This window comes from Rhododendron vialii, chromosome 10a (genome assembly GCF_030253575.1).
Source record: "Rhododendron vialii isolate Sample 1 chromosome 10a, ASM3025357v1".
In the NCBI taxonomy this organism is placed as follows: domain Eukaryota; kingdom Viridiplantae; phylum Streptophyta; class Magnoliopsida; order Ericales; family Ericaceae; genus Rhododendron; species Rhododendron vialii.
This window is the reverse complement of record NC_080566.1, coordinates 2527717-2549777: the sequence shown is the minus strand read 5'-3', so window position 1 is coordinate 2549777 and position 22061 is coordinate 2527717. Positions and strand designations below refer to the sequence as shown.

At 38.8% G+C, this 22061-nt stretch overlaps 1 protein-coding gene across 1 annotated transcript; it reads right to left on the bottom strand.

The window, feature by feature from the left end:
- Nucleotides 1–1161: 1161 nt before the first annotated feature.
- Nucleotides 1162–6043, bottom strand: LOC131304176 (xyloglucan glycosyltransferase 4). The gene is made up of 4 exons (XM_058331311.1): nt 4945–6043; nt 3759–4067; nt 2370–2774; nt 1162–1988 (listed from the first exon to the last, which is right to left on the bottom strand). Exons 1-4 carry the CDS (start codon nt 5623–5625, stop codon nt 1353–1355), a joined length of 2031 nt encoding a protein of 676 aa, XP_058187294.1. The 5' UTR covers nt 5626–6043; the 3' UTR covers nt 1162–1352.
- Nucleotides 6044–22061: the final 16018 nt, after the last annotated feature.

Here is a 22061-nt window from a genome sequence, read left to right as displayed (position 1 = left end):
GTCTCTGGCAACCGGACGGCCGATTTGAGCCGTCCAAAAATTCTTAAAAAAAAAACAAGGGGGCTTGTGTGGAAATCAACGGCATCTGAGGTGTGTAGGGTGCTTGATCCGAGCACCCCTTTTCCGTATATATATGATCAAGCACCCTACACGGAAAAGAGGTGCTCGGATCAAGCACCCTACACATCTCGGATGTCGTTGATTCCCACGAAGGCCCCCTCGGTTTTTTTTTTATAGAATTTTTGGACGGCTCGGATCGGCCATCCGGTGGCCGAAGACGGCCCGGCGCAACCGTCAGTACGATTTCCCTCCCCGGAGCCCATTGGTACCTATGCAAATTCTGAAAAAATAAGTATCACCTTCTTATTTTTTTGAAACAACCCTTATTATTGGACAAAAAATAAGTTCTTATTTGTTTTCTGGGACGGGCTCTTAGATTCTGCCAAATGTAAGATTATGACAATAGCAAGATAAATATAGCTATACAATGCGCTTGCTCTAAAACCCCGGATTTGTTCTCAATTTTCATTGTATGCTTTCGTTGTCAATTCTTGTTCACGTGAATTTTTAAATAGTTTGAGAAGTTTTTGAACGACGTTTTTTATGTTCAGATTCTCGCTCACGCATGCTAACAACGCAAATAACGCGACTTAAATTGATTCTAGCTAGTAGTGGTATGGAGTAAAATATACTCCATAGGTCAAGAAACTCAAGACCGAAAGAGGGAAAATGGTTCTGAAATTGTGAACATAAACTACTTTGTGAACTCAGAGTAACTCACAAGAATCCAAACTGAATGTTATTTCGATGCTCCAAACCATTGATTCGAACCGTCTATTCAGTTCAGAACTTGGACCGAAGAAAACTTGAACACTTTCAATAGCCATTGGTATCTCAGAGCAACCGACCCACAATATAGAATCCAAGCTGAGAACTTAAATGAGTCATGCTCTTCGGATAGAGCCGCTCCCAATTTAAGTTGGCACAGCCTTGCCTTAAAACTCTTACCCGAATACTCAAAATTTTCAAACTAGTTTACGCGCGCCTCAACAAATCTTTGAGATCAATTCAATCGTCCACTAGCGGGGCCAAGACAGTTCTATAGGAGAACCCGCGATCGAGCTCCCTTAAATATTGAAATTCCTTGAAGTAAAACCAAGGTATTTGAAGTGCTTCCTTAGTATTCCCCACCACCTTAGTAAATCAAAAAATAGTTTGTATTACAATGATTACAAAATGAACAAATAAATTCTGCTATGGTATCTCTTATACCTTCTACAATTCCCATCATTTGACAACAGAAGAACTTCCAATAAAACGAAGCTTGAACTTAGAAACTTTCCTTCTGTTTTTCAATTGATCTGCTCCCCAATCAAGTCCAATCCGACCGCGAGGAAAGCCAACCCTTGGAAAAGCAAGAAGTAGAAATGCATTCCATGCGCCGACAACAGGCTTCTACCAGCCGCGGTGAGTAGTAGACAAGCGAGCGCGAGTTCTTTCCTGTAAATCATGTTTTTCTTCTTCGCAACCGGAACACCCTCTTCTTTTTCCTTTCTCAACATTTCTAAACCGGACTCCGAAAGCCTCCTTGTCAGTTTCTCTTGACCTGAATTCATCGATTCCCTCTCCCCTAAAGCTACCAAATCAGATTCAGATGCCCTTCCGGTCTTTTTGGTCACTACCCATTCGTAAGAACTTCCCAACTGAAATAGGCCCGAAACCATGGCGTTGAATTTGGTCACGGACATGGTGTTTTCGAAAAGTAGGTACGGGATCAAGAATGGGAATGATTTCGGGGAAGGTAGGATGTTCAAAAAGGACATGAAAATGGGGACGTAGCAGACTACCCAAAGAGGCAGTTCCGCCTCGGGTATGAACATGGTTAATGGAAGTATGACACAAAAAAGGGTGAACGAGTAAAAAGGAAGGACCAGTTTCCGCAGAAGAAAGAAGAGGAATATCAAGTTGAACTTCTTCCCCATTGATATCTGCACCAAAAATGAGCAATTATTAGATATGAGATACTATATATGTACTCTTTTGTTGTATACTCTGTCGTTACCTTCTTCGCATTTTATTACAGTGGTTGTGTCTTGCATCGTATCCGTAATTTTTAACTAGGAACAAGAAAAAAAAGACTTCAATCCTAACCTAATTGATTAAAAACCCTTGTAAAAGCCATTTGCCATTGTGAAGCTATACATACAAAGAACGTCTCATCATTCTATCTCGAGCCATACGAGGAGAAAGCTTCACATATGCCTCGGGGTTACTATTCGTCTACATCTAACCCAGTAAGACAGACATCCATCAATGCTTTGCAGTGGAAAATTCAAGAAAATTGAAAGAAAAAATATGAAAGCACAAACCTTGGAGTCCAAGATATCGGGAAGGCATAACCGGAAGAGTTGCATAGGACCTGAATGCCACCGATGCTGCTGTTTTTTATACGCCATATAAGACTCGGGTAATTCACAGAGCGCTCTCACGTCGTTAAGGAAAATGAATTTCCACCCATTCAAATGCGCTCTAACTGCAATGTCCATGTCCTCTACTGTTGTTCTTTCAAGCCACCCACCTGAGTCCTCTAAAGCCTTGATCCTCCATACTCCAGCGGTTCCGTTGAATCCGAAGAAATTTAGAAACATTCCATTAACTTGCTGCTCCACCTCAAAATGGAAGCACAGATTGATGTTTTGAAGCCTGGTGAGTAAGTTCTCGTCTTTGTTCACGAATATCCACCGAGCTTGGACGAGACCCAACTCAGGATTACCCTGTTGAGACAATTCCACAAACAACTTATAGATAACAAAAAAAAAAAAAAAAAGGTAAAGTACAAATATAATCCCTGAAATATACGCCCTATGTCCCTTTGGTTCTTAAAGTTCACCATTTGATAAATTTCTCCATTTCTAAACGGTAGTTTAGTTGGAATTTGATTTTTGCACTCCCTGTCTTCGATTTCTCACTCCTTTTTATGTCTTTATTCATGTGAAATTACTACACTGCCTGATGTGTGAACAATTGAACCGATGAAAGGGTAACATTGTAAATTCACATCAACCGAGAGAAAAAAGAGTGGGTGAAAAAAGGGGAGCGTGAAATTTATCTGGCTTGTTCATATAGTACACCTATGACTCCTAAAACCTGTGGTTCTTGCCACTTTGGTTCCCAAAATTATACTTTTCTCAATTTCATCCCTGAGGCTTTGTTTCGATGGTTGGTATTTTATAGGGATAACAATCTATTATTCCTTATACTGCTACATTTCATGACATAACTTGTTCTACTATTATGATAATCCAAAATTCTTATTCAACATTACTCAAGCCTTATGTAATAAAAAGACACATGCCTGTTAATTAGCAAAATTAGTCAAAATTTTAGTTAGTACAAAAGGAATTCAAAGTTGAGTAGGTAACATGTCCCAAATGGAGGGATCATAGGAACTTCGTATGACATTTACATTTTCCTAAGATTCCTATCATCCAAACACGGACCTTAGTGTCTACGGACAAAATTGAAAAACCTTGAAACTTTATGAGATCAAAGTTACACTTCAAGACATATTTAAGTGACCCAAACTTTACACTAATGACTTAGACCGTCCTTTGAAATTGGACCAATTTGATTCAAGTAGTATATTTTAGGGTATGGAATTGATAAGACTGAGACTAAAAGACCAAAAAGACACTTAGCATAAATATGACAAAACATCAACCAATAGGATTATATTCCAATTGTGTAGAGCTTTTTACCTTGAAGTGAGGGACTGTTCTTTTAAGGAAATCAGGACTAGGCTGAAAATCTGCATCAAAAATTGTAACAAACTCATAGTCCTTGACATAGTCACAGGCCATGGCTGATTTAAGGTTGCCAGCTTTGTACCCAGTTCTGAGAAATCTGTGTCTGTATATGATGTTCACCCCTTTCTGTTTCCATGACCACACTTCGTTTCTTATCAGATTCTGTATATTTTCATCGTCTGAATCGTCTAACACTTGAACAAGGAATCGGTCCCTTGGCCAGTCTAGCTCACAGGCAGCACCGATTGATTGATCGTATACCTTAATTCCATCAAAATTTTCACATCAAGTTCAAGATCAAAAAACATAAAAAGGAGTAATGAACACCAATATGCACCTAACTGCTCATGATCAAAAAATCAAATTGTACAATAGAAATCTCGTGAAGTTTTCTTTAGCAGAAAGGCATCGATTTTGTAAATATATTGGAAAGTCATCAATGATGAAGGGTATTACAGAGCAAGTAGCCAACTCTAATCATACATTTACATCATTAACATATTCGATCTTAGCCAAATGATGAGGTACGCAATTGCCGGTTCTGCGCACAAAACTGTTCTTAAAAACTCCATGAACTCTTTCCTAACATCTGTCAGAATTACTTCAAAGTCGTATAGCACAACCTTACATTACTAAAGCTGTATAATCACCAAGAGAAAATGGCCGCTCTGTGTCTGACATTTTCTTTGCACAAAGGACACTAAAACCCTTACAATACTCAGAAAAATATGTTTTCCCAAGTCAACTCTAATTTTCATAATTAGAATGAATGTATATATATGTCACATCGGGTGCCCCTAAAGTTAAGGGTCGACAAGGGAGAGGTTTTTTGGACAATGATTTACTCCCTTAAAAACATAAATATCATAAGGGATCGATCGTCAAGCCTAAGTCTTCTGCCCCATTGGCCCCAAATGCATTTACGACTGCAAAATATTTTGTAAATCTAAACAAACACGAATCTCGATAGCCAATGCAACATAATGCAATTGATAGTGTATTGACAATTAAAAATTTTGGGACAGAGAATCCTGTGCTCCGAAAAAAGCCAACATTGTAAGATTGTTTTATGACTTCCAATGCACTTGAATGACTTCAGCATGTACCCAATGAGAGCAGAAAAGGAACAAGAGATTACCTCTCCTTCATTGCACATGGGAATCTGCACAAGAACCATAGGGAACCTTGAGCCATCCTCAACATCAGATGCTTCTTCTTCTTCTCCTCCAACTAACTCCGGTTTCAACCCCTTACACTTAATCCAAAAACACCCAATACACTGCACTACCCGATCGATGGACTGAACCATGAAAAGCACAATGCAAAGGTTAGAAAGCATGATAAGAGTAGGAGCAGCATAGTCAACTCTGAATGATAGCCAAGCCATATAAGACCACTGCACTAGACCCATAATTTCCCATGGGTTATGGATCAGACCCAAGTTCCATTTCTTGTAATGGGCAACAATCTCTATAACCAAAGCTACCATTGAAATAGCAAGAAAAGCCCTGATAAATCTGTACAGTTTCCCTCTAGTTCTGGCTTCTTCTTCTTCTTCTTGGCTCACTTCGGATAGTAGAATTCTTTTTTTGGCTGAAAGAAAGGTAGCCTTCATCCCCAATGCTAGATAATATAAAGCTCTGTATGCTTTTATGACAAGAACCCATGTGAATTGCTTAGGACTTGAGGCTTTTTGCTTATCAGGAAAAAATGATGAATTGGTATTGGTATTGGTATTGAAATTGGAAAAATCTATTTCTACTGAAGGGTTCTCAATTGTGACTACAACTGGATTGGTTGTCATATCTTTTCCGGGCATTGGAATTGGGTCACCTAAGAAATCAAAGGTAACCCAGATGAGGACTTAGGAAATAGAGCAATGGGTTTTAATGGAACAATTCAGTAATGAGATTTACAGAGAATCATATATAGGACAAAGAAACAGAATGGCAAATAGTAATATCTTTTTCTTTGAGTTCTGGATCTTAACAGAACAGAATGGTACAGTAGTGATGTACAGATGGGAGGTGAGGAAAAAGATTGGCTGAGGGAATTGGAAGTCAAATATGATGGCAATTTGTATGTGTAAGTTCTAGAGAGAGAGAGGGAGATGGAATATGCTTCCAGGGTGCTATAGATTATGAACTAACAGAACTATGAAGGTATGGAGAGAGAGGAGAGAGACAGAAGTTTCTTGTCTGTTTAGTGAGCAAAAGGGAAGGTTCAGAGGTGCATTATAAAAATTATCATAAGGTCCAAGATGTATACTATAATAATGCACCATTATTAGGGAGTAAAGATCGTGTACATCCAAGCCTGGTCCAATTGACAAGATGTGTCAACCACAACGGTGGATCGAGATGAAAGTCAAGAGGACATAATAGACTTTTGATGCCTCTGAACCAATCCATGATGTCCACGTTTTGGAGCTCACAAATGGTTCTTGTCCTGGTAGATAACCAATAAAAATCAATAATTGACAGCCAAACTACAGCCAAAAGTGCAAATACACGTCTGTAGATTACTCCATTAAAATATCACCTCAGCCAACCCCAAGAGACCAACTTCTCATTTGATTTGTAATTCTGTGGTCTGAGCAGGAATTTTCCCAAGATCTCTTATATGATTTTTTTATATTCGTAAAAGAAAACTTATTTACAGTCTCATTTAATAAACCGAGTCCCTAATTTTGAAGAAACCCTTGCAAAAAATAAGTTTGATTGGACATTGATAAAAATTTGACCAATTCAAATATATTTTAAGAGCAACCCATTGTTCCTAAGACAAATATGGTTCGTTCAAATGAGTACCGACATTCGATCAAACGGGTTTTTTGCATAGATGATGCACATAACGAGACTTACGGAATGAACGATTTGAATAGTCAAACGAAACCGCAGTGAGTCTTATTTTCCGTCACGTGAAGAATAACACAAGAGTTGGTTATATGTGAGGATGTTGATTCCAACAGAGAGTCAATTTGACAAGTAATGATAACCAGGTTGGAGTTAATCAGTTTCATATTCCTCGTGAGGGATTGGCATCACACAATTATGCTGATTAGTTATTAATTAAGTAGTATTAGGAAGGTTGATTAGGGAGACTTACTATTTGTCTTACTTTTTTTTCTTTTTTGTAAGAGGAATCTGTCTCACTTATTTTGACATTATACCATAAAATTAGTTCTTTGTAAAGTGATGGTATCCATCTACTAATTTTGTCATTATACCATAAAATTAGTGAGTTGGTTTCATTTGAGTCACTTATTTAGCAGCCTTAAATATAAAGTTATAAATAATCACTTCAGGCTAAAACTCTTTGGAGAAGTAGAGCAAAATGACAAAACTAGTAGTCCCGGTCTTATTATTTCAGTTCGCAACCACACCAAAAAAAAAAAAATTTGATGTGATTTTTTATATATCTACAAACAAAACACTTTCGTGTGTAATTTTTAATTTTTCCAATATTTATTTAAAGAACTTATTGAGATAAAAAAAAATAAGATTTTTTGCACCAATAGAACACCAACATCAGCAGCACAAAGAATGGCTTTTGTCTTTTTTTTTTCTTTTTTTTTTACAATTAGGTGTTCAAGTCAACTTATGCGCACTACGACTTGGCAAACCACTAACTATTCCACGAGTGTTTTTGTTTCTATCGGCGGTGGGAGTCAAACCCGTGGCTTTACTTTTAAGAAGTTAGAACTAGCAAATCAACTTTAAATCTGTTTAAACTAAGTTCGGATTAGCCGACAGTGAGGTTAGTTTAGAAACATAACTATCAGACTCAACAAACCATGAATTTAGTACTGTAATTTAGTATTGTTGCATTACAAATTTTTGGGAGTTAATAGGTTTAAATTTTATATTAAAACTTCATCAAGAAAGCCATCAGAAGTTTTAAATTTCTACACGTTATTTGTTGACCTCCCACCGAATGCATGATTTTGATTGATCTTCTCTATTCTTAATCACAACATGGTCCAGAGTGGGGGTGGCAATCTACTCTCTAAAACTCTCTTTTTTCAAACTTACAGAGGGATAATGTCAAGACCACATCTTTCACGTTTTCTTTCATTGGAGATGGGATGCATTTACATGTAAGACAATGAAACTCGTTTCTGGAATGATAATGCCAAAACTGTTTTTGTTGGTGTCGAAACTCTAGTGAACAAAAAGCTTATCATATGCAGTGTACAATACTTTTATGCGCTGGAGTTTTGACACCAACAAAAACAGTTTTAGTATCATCATGGATATAGAATTTCAAACTTGTTTTCACATACAAACAAGTGTTTTTTCCTTGTCAATCAAGAAAAGAGAGTTTTGTAACCAAGAGAGAGAGAGAGAGAAAGAGAGTTTACCAATGTCATGAAAATGACATTAAACTAGACAAGTTAAACGTTACAAAGTCAATTGAACTTCACGACGATTAACTGTGTAAGAAAGTTCAACGGCATATTTTACTTTCAAATATATATATGCATATATATATAGATATATAGGCAAATCCAACAATCACAATGTCAACTAAAGTTGGTAATACGGACACCGACAATCAGCCATGTAAGAAAGGCTAACAACATATACTTTTTAAAAGCATGTAAATATAAGTCCAAAAGTCACGAAATCAATTGAACTCCTCATACGGATGGTTAACTATGTAAGAAAGTTCAAAGATATATATCACACGGAGATAGGCAAGTCCAACAATCACAAAGTCAACTAAACTCCATAATTCGAAGAGAATACTCAAACGTAAGCTTTAAAAAACACGGGTGGCACTACACAGTGCCTGATGGGCCCTAGCGGCCCCACTTCTGACATATTCTAGAAGAATTATATGTAGTTTTGAGTATTATTGGCATATTTGTATAAGTAATAGTCTCAAAATTCTATTAGTTTTGATTTGATCAACTAAAAACTCAAGTGAATATACATCGTCATTCAAAATTTCTCAATTTCTATAATATAATGAGTCCATTTTTGGTGCAAATATGTCCCTTACGTCATTGGGTGGTTAAGGTTTAATTGTCTTGAGAAAATACAATTTGTGTTGGATCAAAGTAATTTAGAATCCAATAATAGAAGTAAAAAAAAAACACATAATATGATGGATCCATTTTTAGTGCAAACAAATCCTTACATTAGCGCCTCTTCACAAAATCCTGGCTCTACCCAATAACAAAGATTTCGTCAAAGGGTATTCCCTGATAGCAAAAAAAAGAAGACCCAATGACCTCAAAGTTGAGAATTCGCGTGAATGGGAAAAAAACCATCGCGGTGACTTAGGGACAACATGTTAATTAGTTGGACCGATGGCCGGCTCAAATTGCATCTCAGCCGAATAGCAATGGACGATCGAGATCTGTCCAACCGAGATGCAATCTGAGCAGTCCATTGCCGAACATGGATGGCCTGGATCGCCCCAACACGCATGTTGTTTCTAAGGGACAGCACACACCCCGAGCTAGTAAGTATATATAGGTTCAGCGGTTACTAGATTATGGGAATAAGGAAAACAAACCTAAAAATGGACTCCATATACTCAAAAGCCCAAGTCATTTTCAAATACTGTAAAACATAATTAAGAATCAAATTGGGTTTGGGGGTTTATGGGGGGATGCACCCCAGCTACCAAGCATTGCCCAACTAGCATCACCCTGGCGCAGCCCAGCACAACCGGTCCACCACCACCACCACCACAATATGCGGCACCAAATTTGGCTCTGAAAAAAACTTAATTGTCTTGGTTGATTGGAGGAATTTGGGGCGCCACATGTGAAAGACCACTAGTGTTGTACTACTATTAAGTCCCCATGTGATCAGCTACCCTGGCCATGGTCGTTTAACCCCATTTTCTGAATATACTATCAACCCAGTTGTGTTTCAATGTCCTTAATTGATTGTGATTGTCTGCTTAATATAATAGCAAAAACAAACATGAACCTGCATGTATTCATTCATTGCCATTTTTTTGATAGAGATTTTGTCATGTCAAACCAGTTGCTTCACATTTCATGAATCCTTTTTTTCACAACCGTAGGCCCGGACCAGCTTACACGCACCTCAACTAATCCCGGAGACTAACCCCACCGTGCACTAGCAGGGGCCTTCACTTTTCATTAATCAATGTGATTATCACCTAATGTAACATAGTATTCTATAATAGGAAGAGGATCCTCTCGAGTCGCTAGGCCATTTGCGAGCCCTTCTCGAGTCCACTTTGATATAGGCTTCGTCTTTTAAAGCTCGTCAAGAGCATCCATTACATCAAAAATCACATTGATCGAGTTTCAATCAATACGATTTCGGGACTTGTAAATTTTCAAAACAAAATAAACTCACACACGGAATCGGAATCTATTTGCCTCAAGATAAATGTGATGCAATCATGTGTTTATTGATATCCGATCAACATAGTTTTTGACATGATTGAGGCTTTGGAACGAGTTCTAAAAGATCGATGGTTTGTCTATCAAAGAAGCCCGGGAAGGACTCACAAATGCCCCCAGTCCCTTGGCTAGGTTCATATTTTATACCAAGTACAACTTATTTTTAACCTGAAGAAGCACATAATCCAGTAAAATAATCCAGTATCTGCGTAATCGAGGCTAAAAGTGTCCAGAATGCAGTGCCATAAAACTGCATCCATCTCGGTGAAATGTAGGCCCCACCCACATTGAACACTTTCTCGGGAAAATTTTCCCATTTTCCCCAGGAAAATAATAGACCATCCTTTTCGTGAATCAGACAAGCACATGCATGCAAGTTAATCAATCATTAATAGCGCGTTTATCTATGGTTGGAGCACCAATGTTGATAGATTATTTACTGCGTGCGTCCTTGTTTAGTGACAAATTAGATATAAAAAAAAGACCAGGAAGGCCTACCATGTTTTTGCAGTGTAGCCCACCTTATTTCCATCACCCATCCAGAACACAGGCTTGGTAACATCTGCAGATACAGGCAATTACACAAATGAGTAGATAATTTTTGATAACTTGTCCAGACTAGTTTATGCGTACCTCGATTAAAGTTGCGGAACTAATTCCACCGTCCGCTAACAGGGAGCTCAATTAAAACTAGGCAGAGCCTCGTACGAACTCAGCCCAAAGAAGTTGATAGCGCTTGTGTGAACGAGCATACACATAAATCGGGCAGTTTACATATGAGTAAATTTAATACTAGCATAGAGAATAGTAAAGGTACGTTTTGCCATTTTAGTAGTTCAGTCAATACAAGTAGACTACGAAAATCTATGCTCAATGTAGGACCTGAACACAGTAAAAGTCAGAACACTATTATCCAAATGCAAGGCCTGGAATTGTGTGCAACAGTTGTAAGTTCTAACCGCTTATTCAATTATTTTGTAAGAGTTAAAAATTGGGTCTTTACCATTTGGAATAAATTCAGAGATACCAACAAAAATATTCAAATCACAGACCCCATCACATAAATCTGAAAGCTACATAACCTGGTGAACAGTCATGCAATCGTCTTTGTCCATGCTAACACAGTTGACTAGCGACAGATAGATTTTTTTACACTGTGGGGCATGAGCATTTACGTCTCGATTAATTTCCGTTTGACCGGAAAAAAAAAAAATTTACGTCTTGATTGATTGATCGGGCAATTAGCGATTGGGATATATAATCGCATAAGATGAGTATATCCCTCTAACAGATAAGTGATCCCTTTAACAATCGTTCCATTCATACGTCCAAAATGGAGTTTCACGTGATATATAATCCAAACACGTATATAATCCAGCCAATCAAATAGACCCTAAGATAACATACAAAGAAACAAAAACCACAATTTTACAGCCTTCTCGTCTCTCAATCCCCTCCTACCGATGGTAAAAACAAGACAAAAATATACTATGCAGGTATAGAGAAAAAGGCACTCCTACAGTCCTACCCACATGGCTCCAATCCCATTTCACAGTTCAAAAGAAGCCAAGTTCAAGCAGACACTAACATAAGAGTTGCTAAACCTTCTTTTCAGAAAACAAACAAAACTAGTGTTTCACTTAGCAGTATAAAAGGAGAACAAGAATGGCAGTGTCTGGCTCCACATGTCTAGTAGGTGAGATTTCTACACCCACATCAGGTTTTGTCTGTCTGATTCAGTAGGTCCAGCAATTGGGTACTACGGCTTCCCCATAACCTATGTGATTGTTTTTATATTAGGGATGTAATAAGGCAACAAAACTAGCATTAGTAAGCCGGCACTACCAAAACATCCAACTATCCAAGCACAGGTCCAATGTAATCTCCAACTTCTAATTTTTTTCTTCTCACTAGAACATCTCCTCTCTTTTTGGCATATTAAAGAGTGTCTATGTTCTGTCTCCCCAAACATCTTACCCCAGGAATCTCAATCATTTTTGTTGTAACGAACGCTATGAATGCAAGCTAAGAACGAGAAATTGAAAACTAAACAAGAAATCACAAAGACACAAGATGTACGTGGTTCCCCAAGATGGGTACGTCCACAGGCGAGGAGAGAGAGGATTCACTAACCAACGTGAAGAAGAGATACAAAGAGCCGGCTATAATCCGTAACTCTATAAAGGCCACAATATGAAAGCCCAAAAAATAATTTCTAGAAGTACCCCAAAAGCCTTATTTATAATAGGCTACAAAAACGGGAACAACATAATTAACCAATGTGGGACTAAAGAATACAAGGCATTCCCAACAATTCTCCACCTTGACTTGAATTCCACCGAACTAAATCACCAAATATAGCTATCCCCTTCTAACCTCTCACTCGCCAAATGCCCCCGAGGGGCATCAACTGCAAATACCAAGCAAGTCCAAGCAATGCTTGAACTTGGCAACCGGAACCGGTTTAGTCAACATATCTGCTGGGTTATCTGCCGTACCCACTTTCTTCACCTCAACTTGCTTCTGTGAGATGATATCCCGAACGAAGTGATACCTGACATCGATATGCTTAGTCCTCTCATGATACATCAGATTTTTAGTCAAATGTATAGCACTCTGCGAATCACAAAATACTGAACTCACACCCTGTGCAAGACCAAGCTCACAAAGCAAACCTCTCATCCACAATGCCTCCTTCACAGCTTCAGCAATGGCCATATACTCCGCTTCTGTTGTAGACAGCGCAACTGTAGCCTGTAAAGTAGCTTTCCAACTAATGGCACTTCCGGACAGAGTAAAGACATAACCTGTCAGAGACCTCCTCTTATCGTGGTCACCGGCAAAATCCGAATCAACATAACCAACAGCATGATCACCAGAATTGACAATCCCAAACAATAGACCAACACCTGCAGTTCCGCACAAATACCGTAGTATCCATTTCACAGCCTCCCAATGTGCCTTTCCTGGACGCCCCATATAACGACTAACGACACTAACTGCATGTGAAATATCAGGACGAGTACATACCATGGCGTACATAAGGCTCCCAACTGCGCACGAATATGGAACCTGAGACATATACTTCTCCTCATCCTCCGACTGTGGTGACAACTCAGCTGAAAGTCGAAAGTGTGCTGCCAAAGGGGTACTGACTGGCTTCGAGTTCTGCATGGCAAAGCGCTCAAGTACTTTAAGAACATAAGACTTCTGATTCAAAAATAATTTGCCAGCTACTCGATCTCTGCAAATCTCCATACCCAAAATACGTTTTGCCGCACCCAAATCTTTCATCTCAAATTCACCACCTAACTGTTGTTTCAACCTGTTGATTTCTGACACACTCTTGGCAGCAATAAGCATATCATCAACATACAACAGTAGATAAACAAATGAACCATCTGGAAGTTTTCGAAAATATACACAACTGTCATACTCACTTCTTGAATATGACTGGCTTATCATAAAAATATCAAACCGCTTATACCACTGCCTAGGGGATTGTTTGAGGCCATACAAAGACTTACGAAGTAAACAAACGTGATCCTCCTTACCAGAAACAACAAATCCCTCAGGCTGACGCATATAAATCTGTTCCTCAAGCTCGCCATGCAAAAACGCAGTTTTGACATCAAGTTGCTCTAACTCAAGATCATAACATGCAACAATAGCAAGTAAAGTGCGAATGGAACTATGTTTTACAACTGGTGAAAATACCTCATTGTAGTCAACACCCTCCTTCTGGCTGTATCCTTTCGCCACTAGCCGAGCTTTAAACCGAGCGTCTTCTACCCCTGGAATACCTGGTTTGCGCTTGAAGATCCACTTGCATCCAACAATCCTCTTCCCTTTCAGCGGTTCTACTAACTCCCATGTCTGATTCTTTTGAAGAGACTCAATCTCCTCATTCATAGCAACAAACCACTGTGCAGACTCAGCGCTCAAAATAGCTTCCGTATAGCTTGAAGGCTCCTCATACTCAACTGTTTCAGCAACTGATAAAGCATAGGCCACCATCTCAGAATAAGCCGAATACCTTTCAGGAGGCCGAATCTCCCTCCTTGGCCTATCTTTAGCAATAGTGCGTGGTTGCTCAACTAATGCATCAACCTCTGTGTTTGAACTCTTGAACTCCTCTTCAATTGGCTTCTCAATGTGCTTCTTCCCTGAGTCGGAAGCTTCACCCAAAAACTCCACCTGCTTTGGAACACTATGTTCCTGAACTGTATCATCAACCTGCTTAGACTCCTTAATCAGATAATTTTCATCAAAAGTCACATCCCTACTGATCAAAAACTTCAAATCATCAGAGCACCATAACCTGTACCCTTTGACACCTGCTGCATAACCCAAGAAAATACACTTCTTGGCTCGTGGCTCCAATTTACCCTCATTCACATGAGCGTAAGCTGGACACCCAAAAACACGCAATACAGAATAATCAGCTGGATGACCTGACCATACCTCAAACGGAGTCTTACACTCAATAGCAGTCGACGGAGACCTGTTCACCAAATAGCATGTTGTGGAAACGGCTTCAGCCCAAAATTCTTTGCCCAATCCGGAATTGGACAACATACAACGTGCCTTCTCCAAAAGAGTCCTGTTCATTCGTTCAGCCACACCATTTTGCTGAGGGGTTTTTCTCACTGTGTGATGCCTCACAATGCCCTCATCACTGCAAAATCTATCAAACTCGCCAAGACAAAACTCCATACCATTATCAGTTCTCAAACGTTTTATTTTCTTACCAGTCTGATTCTCAATCAAAGTTTTAAACTGTTTGAATGTATTAAAGGCGTCACTCTTATGTTTCAACATATACACCCAAACTTTACGAGAGAAATCATCTATAATACTCATAAAATATCGAAAACCACCTTTAGAAGTTACCTCTGCGGGACCCCAAAGATCCGAGTGAAAATAATCCACCGTGCCTTTGGTGCGATGAACAGCTGTACTGAATTTTACCCTGCACTGCTTGCCGTAGACACAATGCTCACAGAAATCCAGTTTCTCAATTTTCTGGCCACATAGCAAACCCTGTTTGCTCAAAACTGTCATCCCCCTCTCGCTCATATGCCCAAGGCGCATATGCCACAAACGAGTCAAGTCTGAATCTGAAACCTTGGATGAAGCAACCGTTGCTGCAGCACCTAAAACTGTACTGCCCTGGAGTGTATAAAGGTTACCACGCTTTTGACCCTTCATCAGTACTAATGCACCCCTTGAGACTTTCAAAACTCCACCTTCACCGAGGAATTTGCAACCATGAGAATCAAGAGCACCCAGGGATATAAGATTTTTCTTCAAATCCGGAACATGTCGAACCTCAGATAAAGTCCTAACAATACCGTCATGCATCCTAAGCTGAATCGTTCCTGAACCAACAGTCTTACAGGCCATGTTGTTGCCCATCAAAACTGTACCACCAATGACCGCCTCATAAGTAGAAAACCAATCCCTATGCGGACACATATGGTATGAACATCCAGAATCTAGAACCCACTCGGTATTAGAGCGAGAATCGCCCTCTGTAACTGATAACACATTATCTGACTCATCTGAACTTTCAGCAATTCCAGCAATTACTTTACCCCCTTTCTGGTCTTCTTTTTCCTTCTCCTTGAGTTTTAAACAGTCACTTTTCCAGTGCCCGGGTTTCTTGCAATAATTGCACTTTCCCTTCTTCTTACCTGATGATCTGGATCTTCCCCTATTACTCGACTCCACCCTTTCTGTTGTTCTTCCCCTAACAAACAAACCCTCCGCATGTGCATCACCCTCACCTGACACTTTTTTCCTCAATTCTTTCGAATATAGGCTGGCCTTAACATCCTCCATGGATATCATGTCTTTGCCATACAATAGGGTTGTAACAAAGTGCTCATACGAAAGTGGTAAAGAACATAGCAAAATTAGGGCTTGGTCCTCATCCTCAATTTTACTATCAATATTTTTCAGATCCATAATAATACGGTTGAACTCGTCTAAATGATCTTTAACAGGTATACCTTCTCGCATACGAAACGTATAAAGACGTTGTTTGAGATATAACCTGTTGGTGAGCGACTTCGTCATATATATGCCTTCCAACTTCAGCCAAATTCCTGCTGCTGAAGTTTCTTCTTCCACCTCGCGAAGAACATCATCTGCCAGACTCAACTGAATAGAACTCAGAGCTTTGGCATCCGTATCATCCCAATCTTCCTCTTTGATTCCAGAACTAGTCTTGCCTAACAAAACCTTGTGCAATCCTTGTTGGGTTAGCAGAGCCTTCATCTTTACTCTCCAAAGACTGAAACTGCTGCTCTGTCCATCAAACTTCGCAATCTCAAATTTAGCCGCCATAGCCACAATCGGAAACGAAACCCTAGTTTTTTGCAACCTGGCTTTGATACCAGTTTGTTGTAACGAACGCTATGAATGCAAACTAAGAACGAGAAATTGAAAACTAAACAAGAAATCACAAAGACACAAGATGTACGTGGTTCCCCAAGATGGGTACGTCCACGGGCGAGGAGAGAGAGGATTCACTAACCAACGTGAAGAAGAGATACAAAGAGCCGGCTATAATCCGTAACTCTATAAAGGCCACAATATGAAAGCCCAAAAGATAATTTCTAGAAGTACCCCAAAAGCCTTATTTATAATAGGCTACAAAAACGGGAACAACATAATTAACCAATGTGGGACTAAAGAATACAAGGCATTCCCAACAATTTTTCTCATAGTACGATGAAGCAACCAAATCACAATAGCTGGAAGGAAAGAGGAAGATCCTCCAACCATATAAGTTCAAGAACCATGTAAAACTGAAACATGAAGAGCATTCTTCAGTTTTAAGCTTGAAGGGTTGATTTCCTGAAAGAAAAAAAAACAAGCAGCCAAGCCAAGATTGCCAGGTTTGCTAGTTATTACCCGCATATGACAAAAGCACAGAAATCTTCGAAAATGATTATGAAGAAATGGGAAAAAAAACCTAGCGGAAAACCACGAGACAGAGAAAGGAACAATGCCTCGCTGGTGATATTACGGGTGGATATGATACACAAAGGACGAACAAGGAAAGAATTAGGCCTGATATCCATGCTAAGAGCCAATAGACAATTTTAGCTGGGTTGTAATCAGAAATTCAGCTGGAGTACAAAATCCCAGTTCGACCTGAATTGAGGTCGGGTTTCTGTTCGTCATTTCGTGTTTGCCTGGATCAGTCAGCAGTTTAAAGTTTAAACACCCATTGAAAAGTGCTTTATAACATGACATAATCTAATACTTCCTTTCTCTTTCTTCTCTAAACCTGCTAGAAAGAAAAACATCACTCGAGTTGCTACCAGTTGGTAATGGTGTTGGGCTCTAATGGAAGATGTACAAATCACCAAGGGCATCATGCTTGACCAGTCAGGCAGTCACCAACGTATCTTTCCCTGGACCACTTAATGGACTTCATTTCAAGTAAGGTGTTTCCTGACAACAACAAACAGATGATTAGAACATCTAATAAGTAATGCCCCACAAAGGTACAGGACTGTCTATTCCCTCCGACGTGATCAAGAAGCTTGGTAGACTCCTTGAATCGCATATTATCCAACCTTCCATCCCCACTTGCTTTCTTTCCAACCCTTTCTTTCTCTCTTCTTTCTCCTATTCTTCTTGCTGTTGAACTAACATACTTCCAGCACTCATCTAAAATTCATTTTACCGAATTCATTCTTGGTTTACATCATTTTTAACTATTCAATGCAACCTACTTAAATAAATTCAAAGGTTGATAATCTCTAAAGGCCAAAACCATTAGGCATGGTAATAGGTAGGACAGATCGTTTTTCTGTCTTTTGGTAATCTCAAATTAAATGTAGTCCTAGTCCAGTTCAATACCAGGTTCCCTAGGAAGTACAGGAAGTTAAAAGAAAAGCCATTCATCAATGTTGATCTCATAGATCAAAGTTGTTGGGGAGATTGACTGATTACATACCTAAATATTGCTCCTTTTCTTTCGGTGGATGCTTTAAACTTGAGCCCTTATTCTCATACTACATATTCCGAGGTTTTGCCAATGCACCAGCAACAGCTCCCTCGTATCGAACTCCTCGTTGCATCAATTCAGAGTAAATACAAGTGACCGGAGAACCACGTTACTTGAGCTTACAGTATCAACACAACCAAGTTCCTCATAGATGACCACTGCTCTATAATGTACCATGATGAATGGACGTCAGTTACTAACTAGAACCATGCATTTTAAACTTCAATGAAACTATAAATGAAAAGAAAACAGTTGGTTTCACCACATGGAAAACATATCTGAGGAATATTTGCTGCTATTGAACAACTTAACTCAATGGCATCAGACAGAATTTGAGCCTAGACAGTAGATATTGCCTATTTCCTTCCATGGCAAGATGCAAAATTTCAAGACAGCATTGAAACCATTTAACTGGCCAAAAATGATTTGAACTAATCCCAAAATAAGATAAACAACTCTTACCAAGAGGTTCAGACAGCAAATTCCGAGGTCAAACAAATAGCAGGTGCAACAACCATAATGCTAAAAAACAACAAACTAGAAGTGAGAAGTGGTGCACTAATGTCTTATCAAACAACCTTGTAGGATAGGTCACATTACAAGGTTGTAGTTGAAGTCATATGCAAACTTTACATATCCTGTTAATAATACTGAAAATACACTGTTACAGTTAACACCCTAATAACTAATGCATGTTCCTATCACAAGGAGGGGAGACAACGAATAAGAAAGAGGCTGAAATGGAGACAAGATTCTTTGAGTTTGAATGAAATAAATGAGAAGGAGAGGTGGAGGGATACAAAATCACACTAAGCCCATCAGAATCAATCTTCCAAACAATGAACATAGAAAAGTGAGGAAACCTTTTACTCACTTTTCTGCCCGTTAAACAACACCCTCATGTTACCGTATACTAATATTAATGCTAAGACAAAGGTCTAGGTCCTCCCTTTCCTTCCTATGAAACCAAACAAACAAAGGACCAGAGAACAGAACTAAGAGCCGCAAGTATGCTTACGCAGTTGTTCATGGATTAACCAAGTGTATGTATTCAGCAACTAACTATAAATTTTGTATTGGAACTAAATATTCCAACAGGCCAAGCAAGTCCTCAGCAATATACAGAAAATGTGCTTATCTTTGACCCTTAAAGACGCCAAAATCATTTTAATCGACCACTAACTAAATCGAGAAATAATGGTAATTTGCATATGCTGACATCCTATAACCTTTTCGTTATATGGGCATGGGAAGAAGTGGTTCTTTTCTGATACTCAAGCTCCAGAGATTTAAATGTATACCTCCAAGTAACTAAGCTGAGCTGCATACAGACAAATGGCACATTCTCGGATAATAGTCACACTAAAGTCTCTTCCCACTATAATACAGAAGAACAACAATCATTATACCAAATATTTCTGGCCGTCATATTCATCACCACCTCAGCTAGTGATCCACCAGAAATAATCTTGGGAGGCAGAGGCTGCTAACTTGAAATTATACAATCATGAATTTGCCAAAAAACGGGGAGCCAGTCATAGAATAGGCATTTTCAATGCACCAAGGTTGTGTTGGGGTCATGAATTTTTGGCGGGATTTACCAAGGGAAAGGAGCATGATAAGGAAACTAGAAAAATTGATCTAGCTTCTCAAGTTCATCATCTTTTCAACATGAACTTAATTTGCCTTTTCCTAGCCTTAGGCCCTGTTTATATGTTTTAGACGGGATAATACATCAGAGACATGTTTACTTCGGGTGTAAATATTTTAACCAACCACCGGATATTTGGTCACCTTGGATATATAGTCTAATCCAATGCTCTTATCCCATCAAACAAACCCTCCCTTAATATAAATGCAAACTCCAAACATAGCATACACTCTAAAGGGTTGAAATCCCGGAAGCAACTACAGTTGCCAATGGTGTATCTAAATCAGGATGTGTATAGTGTATCATTTTTTCATTTTATGAATCATATTGGGACGTAAGATACATTATCTCTAAATGACTAAAATTAATACTATTAAAAGTTAGTTATATGCCTAATTGCAATCTAAAAATCTATTGTATACATAAAACATGTACATTTCAGGATGAAAATTCCACGTCTTCCAAGAGGGGTCTATCACATTGAGGCTTTATGATGCCTTGGTCAGGTGAATAGAACAAGAGCCCTTATCTCATTCATGCAAAACATGATTGAAATAAGTTATTTCTTCTATTCGAGCTCTAATGGATTGAGTTCTGATTTTTTTTTAAATGGTTTCAATGGTGCCATAATTAAATCAAACGGTTCAGAATGCATTCGGATTTTTAAAATAAGGTATGCCTTTTGTTCGGTAAGTAATCGTTGGATACGCACCAAATCAGAACACACGAATATATCGTAGGATATTGGTCATCGTATCGTAAGATTTCTATAAAAAAAAAAAAGATGCAAGGATGGGATACATATAGTTTCTGGAAGGAGACCGCACGACGTAGGTTTTTAACAACTTCGGCTGCGTCGAATATGGGAAGGAATGATTCTAGGTTTCTAACCAAGTGAATTAGCAGTACTGCCGATCGATCAAAATAAAAAAAAAAGATGAATTAGCTGTACTTACTAGTAATCTCCGAAGGTAAGCTGCGGGGAAATTGCAGGCGCCATTGTTAACATGGATTGTGGGAGATTTCCGGGCATGTTTTTAGCGCCAAATTTCGTAATTCGGGGAATGACGATTTGAAAATTCTGTCAAAGAGAATAAAAGGCGTAGATTTGCTAGATACCTAAGGTACGTAGAGCCCGTACAAAAATGGGCCGGATGTTAGACTCATCTCGGATCCCACAAAAATGGATTGGATTCTGAAACAAAATTGGATGTTTCGTGAACTTCTTTAGCGAAATTCAATTGAGTTGATTTTTCCGCGGGGACTCAAAACAAACCATTTCAAACAAAATGAGCGACTCGCGTCATTTTTTTCTGGGACTCGAGACGGGTCCAAAGTTCGTATGTGTACGTACATATAGCATCACGATTCGAACCTATATTTTTGAAAGTTTGCGGAGCACCATAATTGAGTAAAAAATCAAGTTAATCCAACATTAATAAATACAGAGTTCAATCTCTGACTCTCATACTAACTGTCCGTTTTTCAAAAACACGTGTCGTCTGACCATTTTTCGAAAACACATGTTGTCTGACCAAGCAACACGAAAATAAAGTTCTTGATGAGATCACCGTTTTCGGAGGATGATGATCATTTCTCGAAAATTGCTTTCAAAGTGCATAGTGCTTTCAAGGTGCGTTACGAGCCCATAGTGCGTTGCCGGGCACTCGTGACACCAGTTGCCCACGGTCGCACACGCTCACAATGCTCCTAACAGACCATTTGAATGCAAGGGTTCCATGAAAAAAGAAAGGAAAGGGTTATGATTTCTCGTTAAATCACTTGTAATTGAGCATTTTGATGAGAAATAAGAGAAAAATATAAAATTTTATATATATATATATATATATATATATATATATATATATATATATATATTTATTTATTTATTTATATATATACGGAGTATATTTGATTGGCCATTCTCCAATCTCGCCCATAATGGTAAGTTTTTATGAGAAAGGGCTTCTAATCACATCCTTTCTTACCGAGAAATGCTAGGGATAAAGCAGCCGCGTACAGATTCGTTTTGCGCCCGTCTCGAGTCCCACAAAGATGATCGGAGCCACTTATTTTGTTTAGAATATGTTGTTTAAGGTCTTTGTAAAAAATCATCTCAATCCGATATTGATAAGGGCGTTTATGAATCATACAACTTTGCTTCAGAATTTCAAGCAAAGTTGT

Coding starts and splice junctions, on each gene's coding strand:
- LOC131304176 (XM_058331311.1), bottom strand. CDS start 5,625: ATGCCCGGAAAAGATATGACAACCAATCCAGTTGTAGTCACAATTGAG. Junction 2,775..3,758: donor GAACAGTCCCTCACTTCAAG/GTAAAAAGCTCT, acceptor TTGTCTCAACAG/GGTAATCCTGAGTTGGGTCT. Junction 1,989..2,369: donor CCGATATCTTGGACTCCAAG/GTTTGTGCTTTC, acceptor TTTTTGGTGCAG/ATATCAATGGGGAAGAAGTT.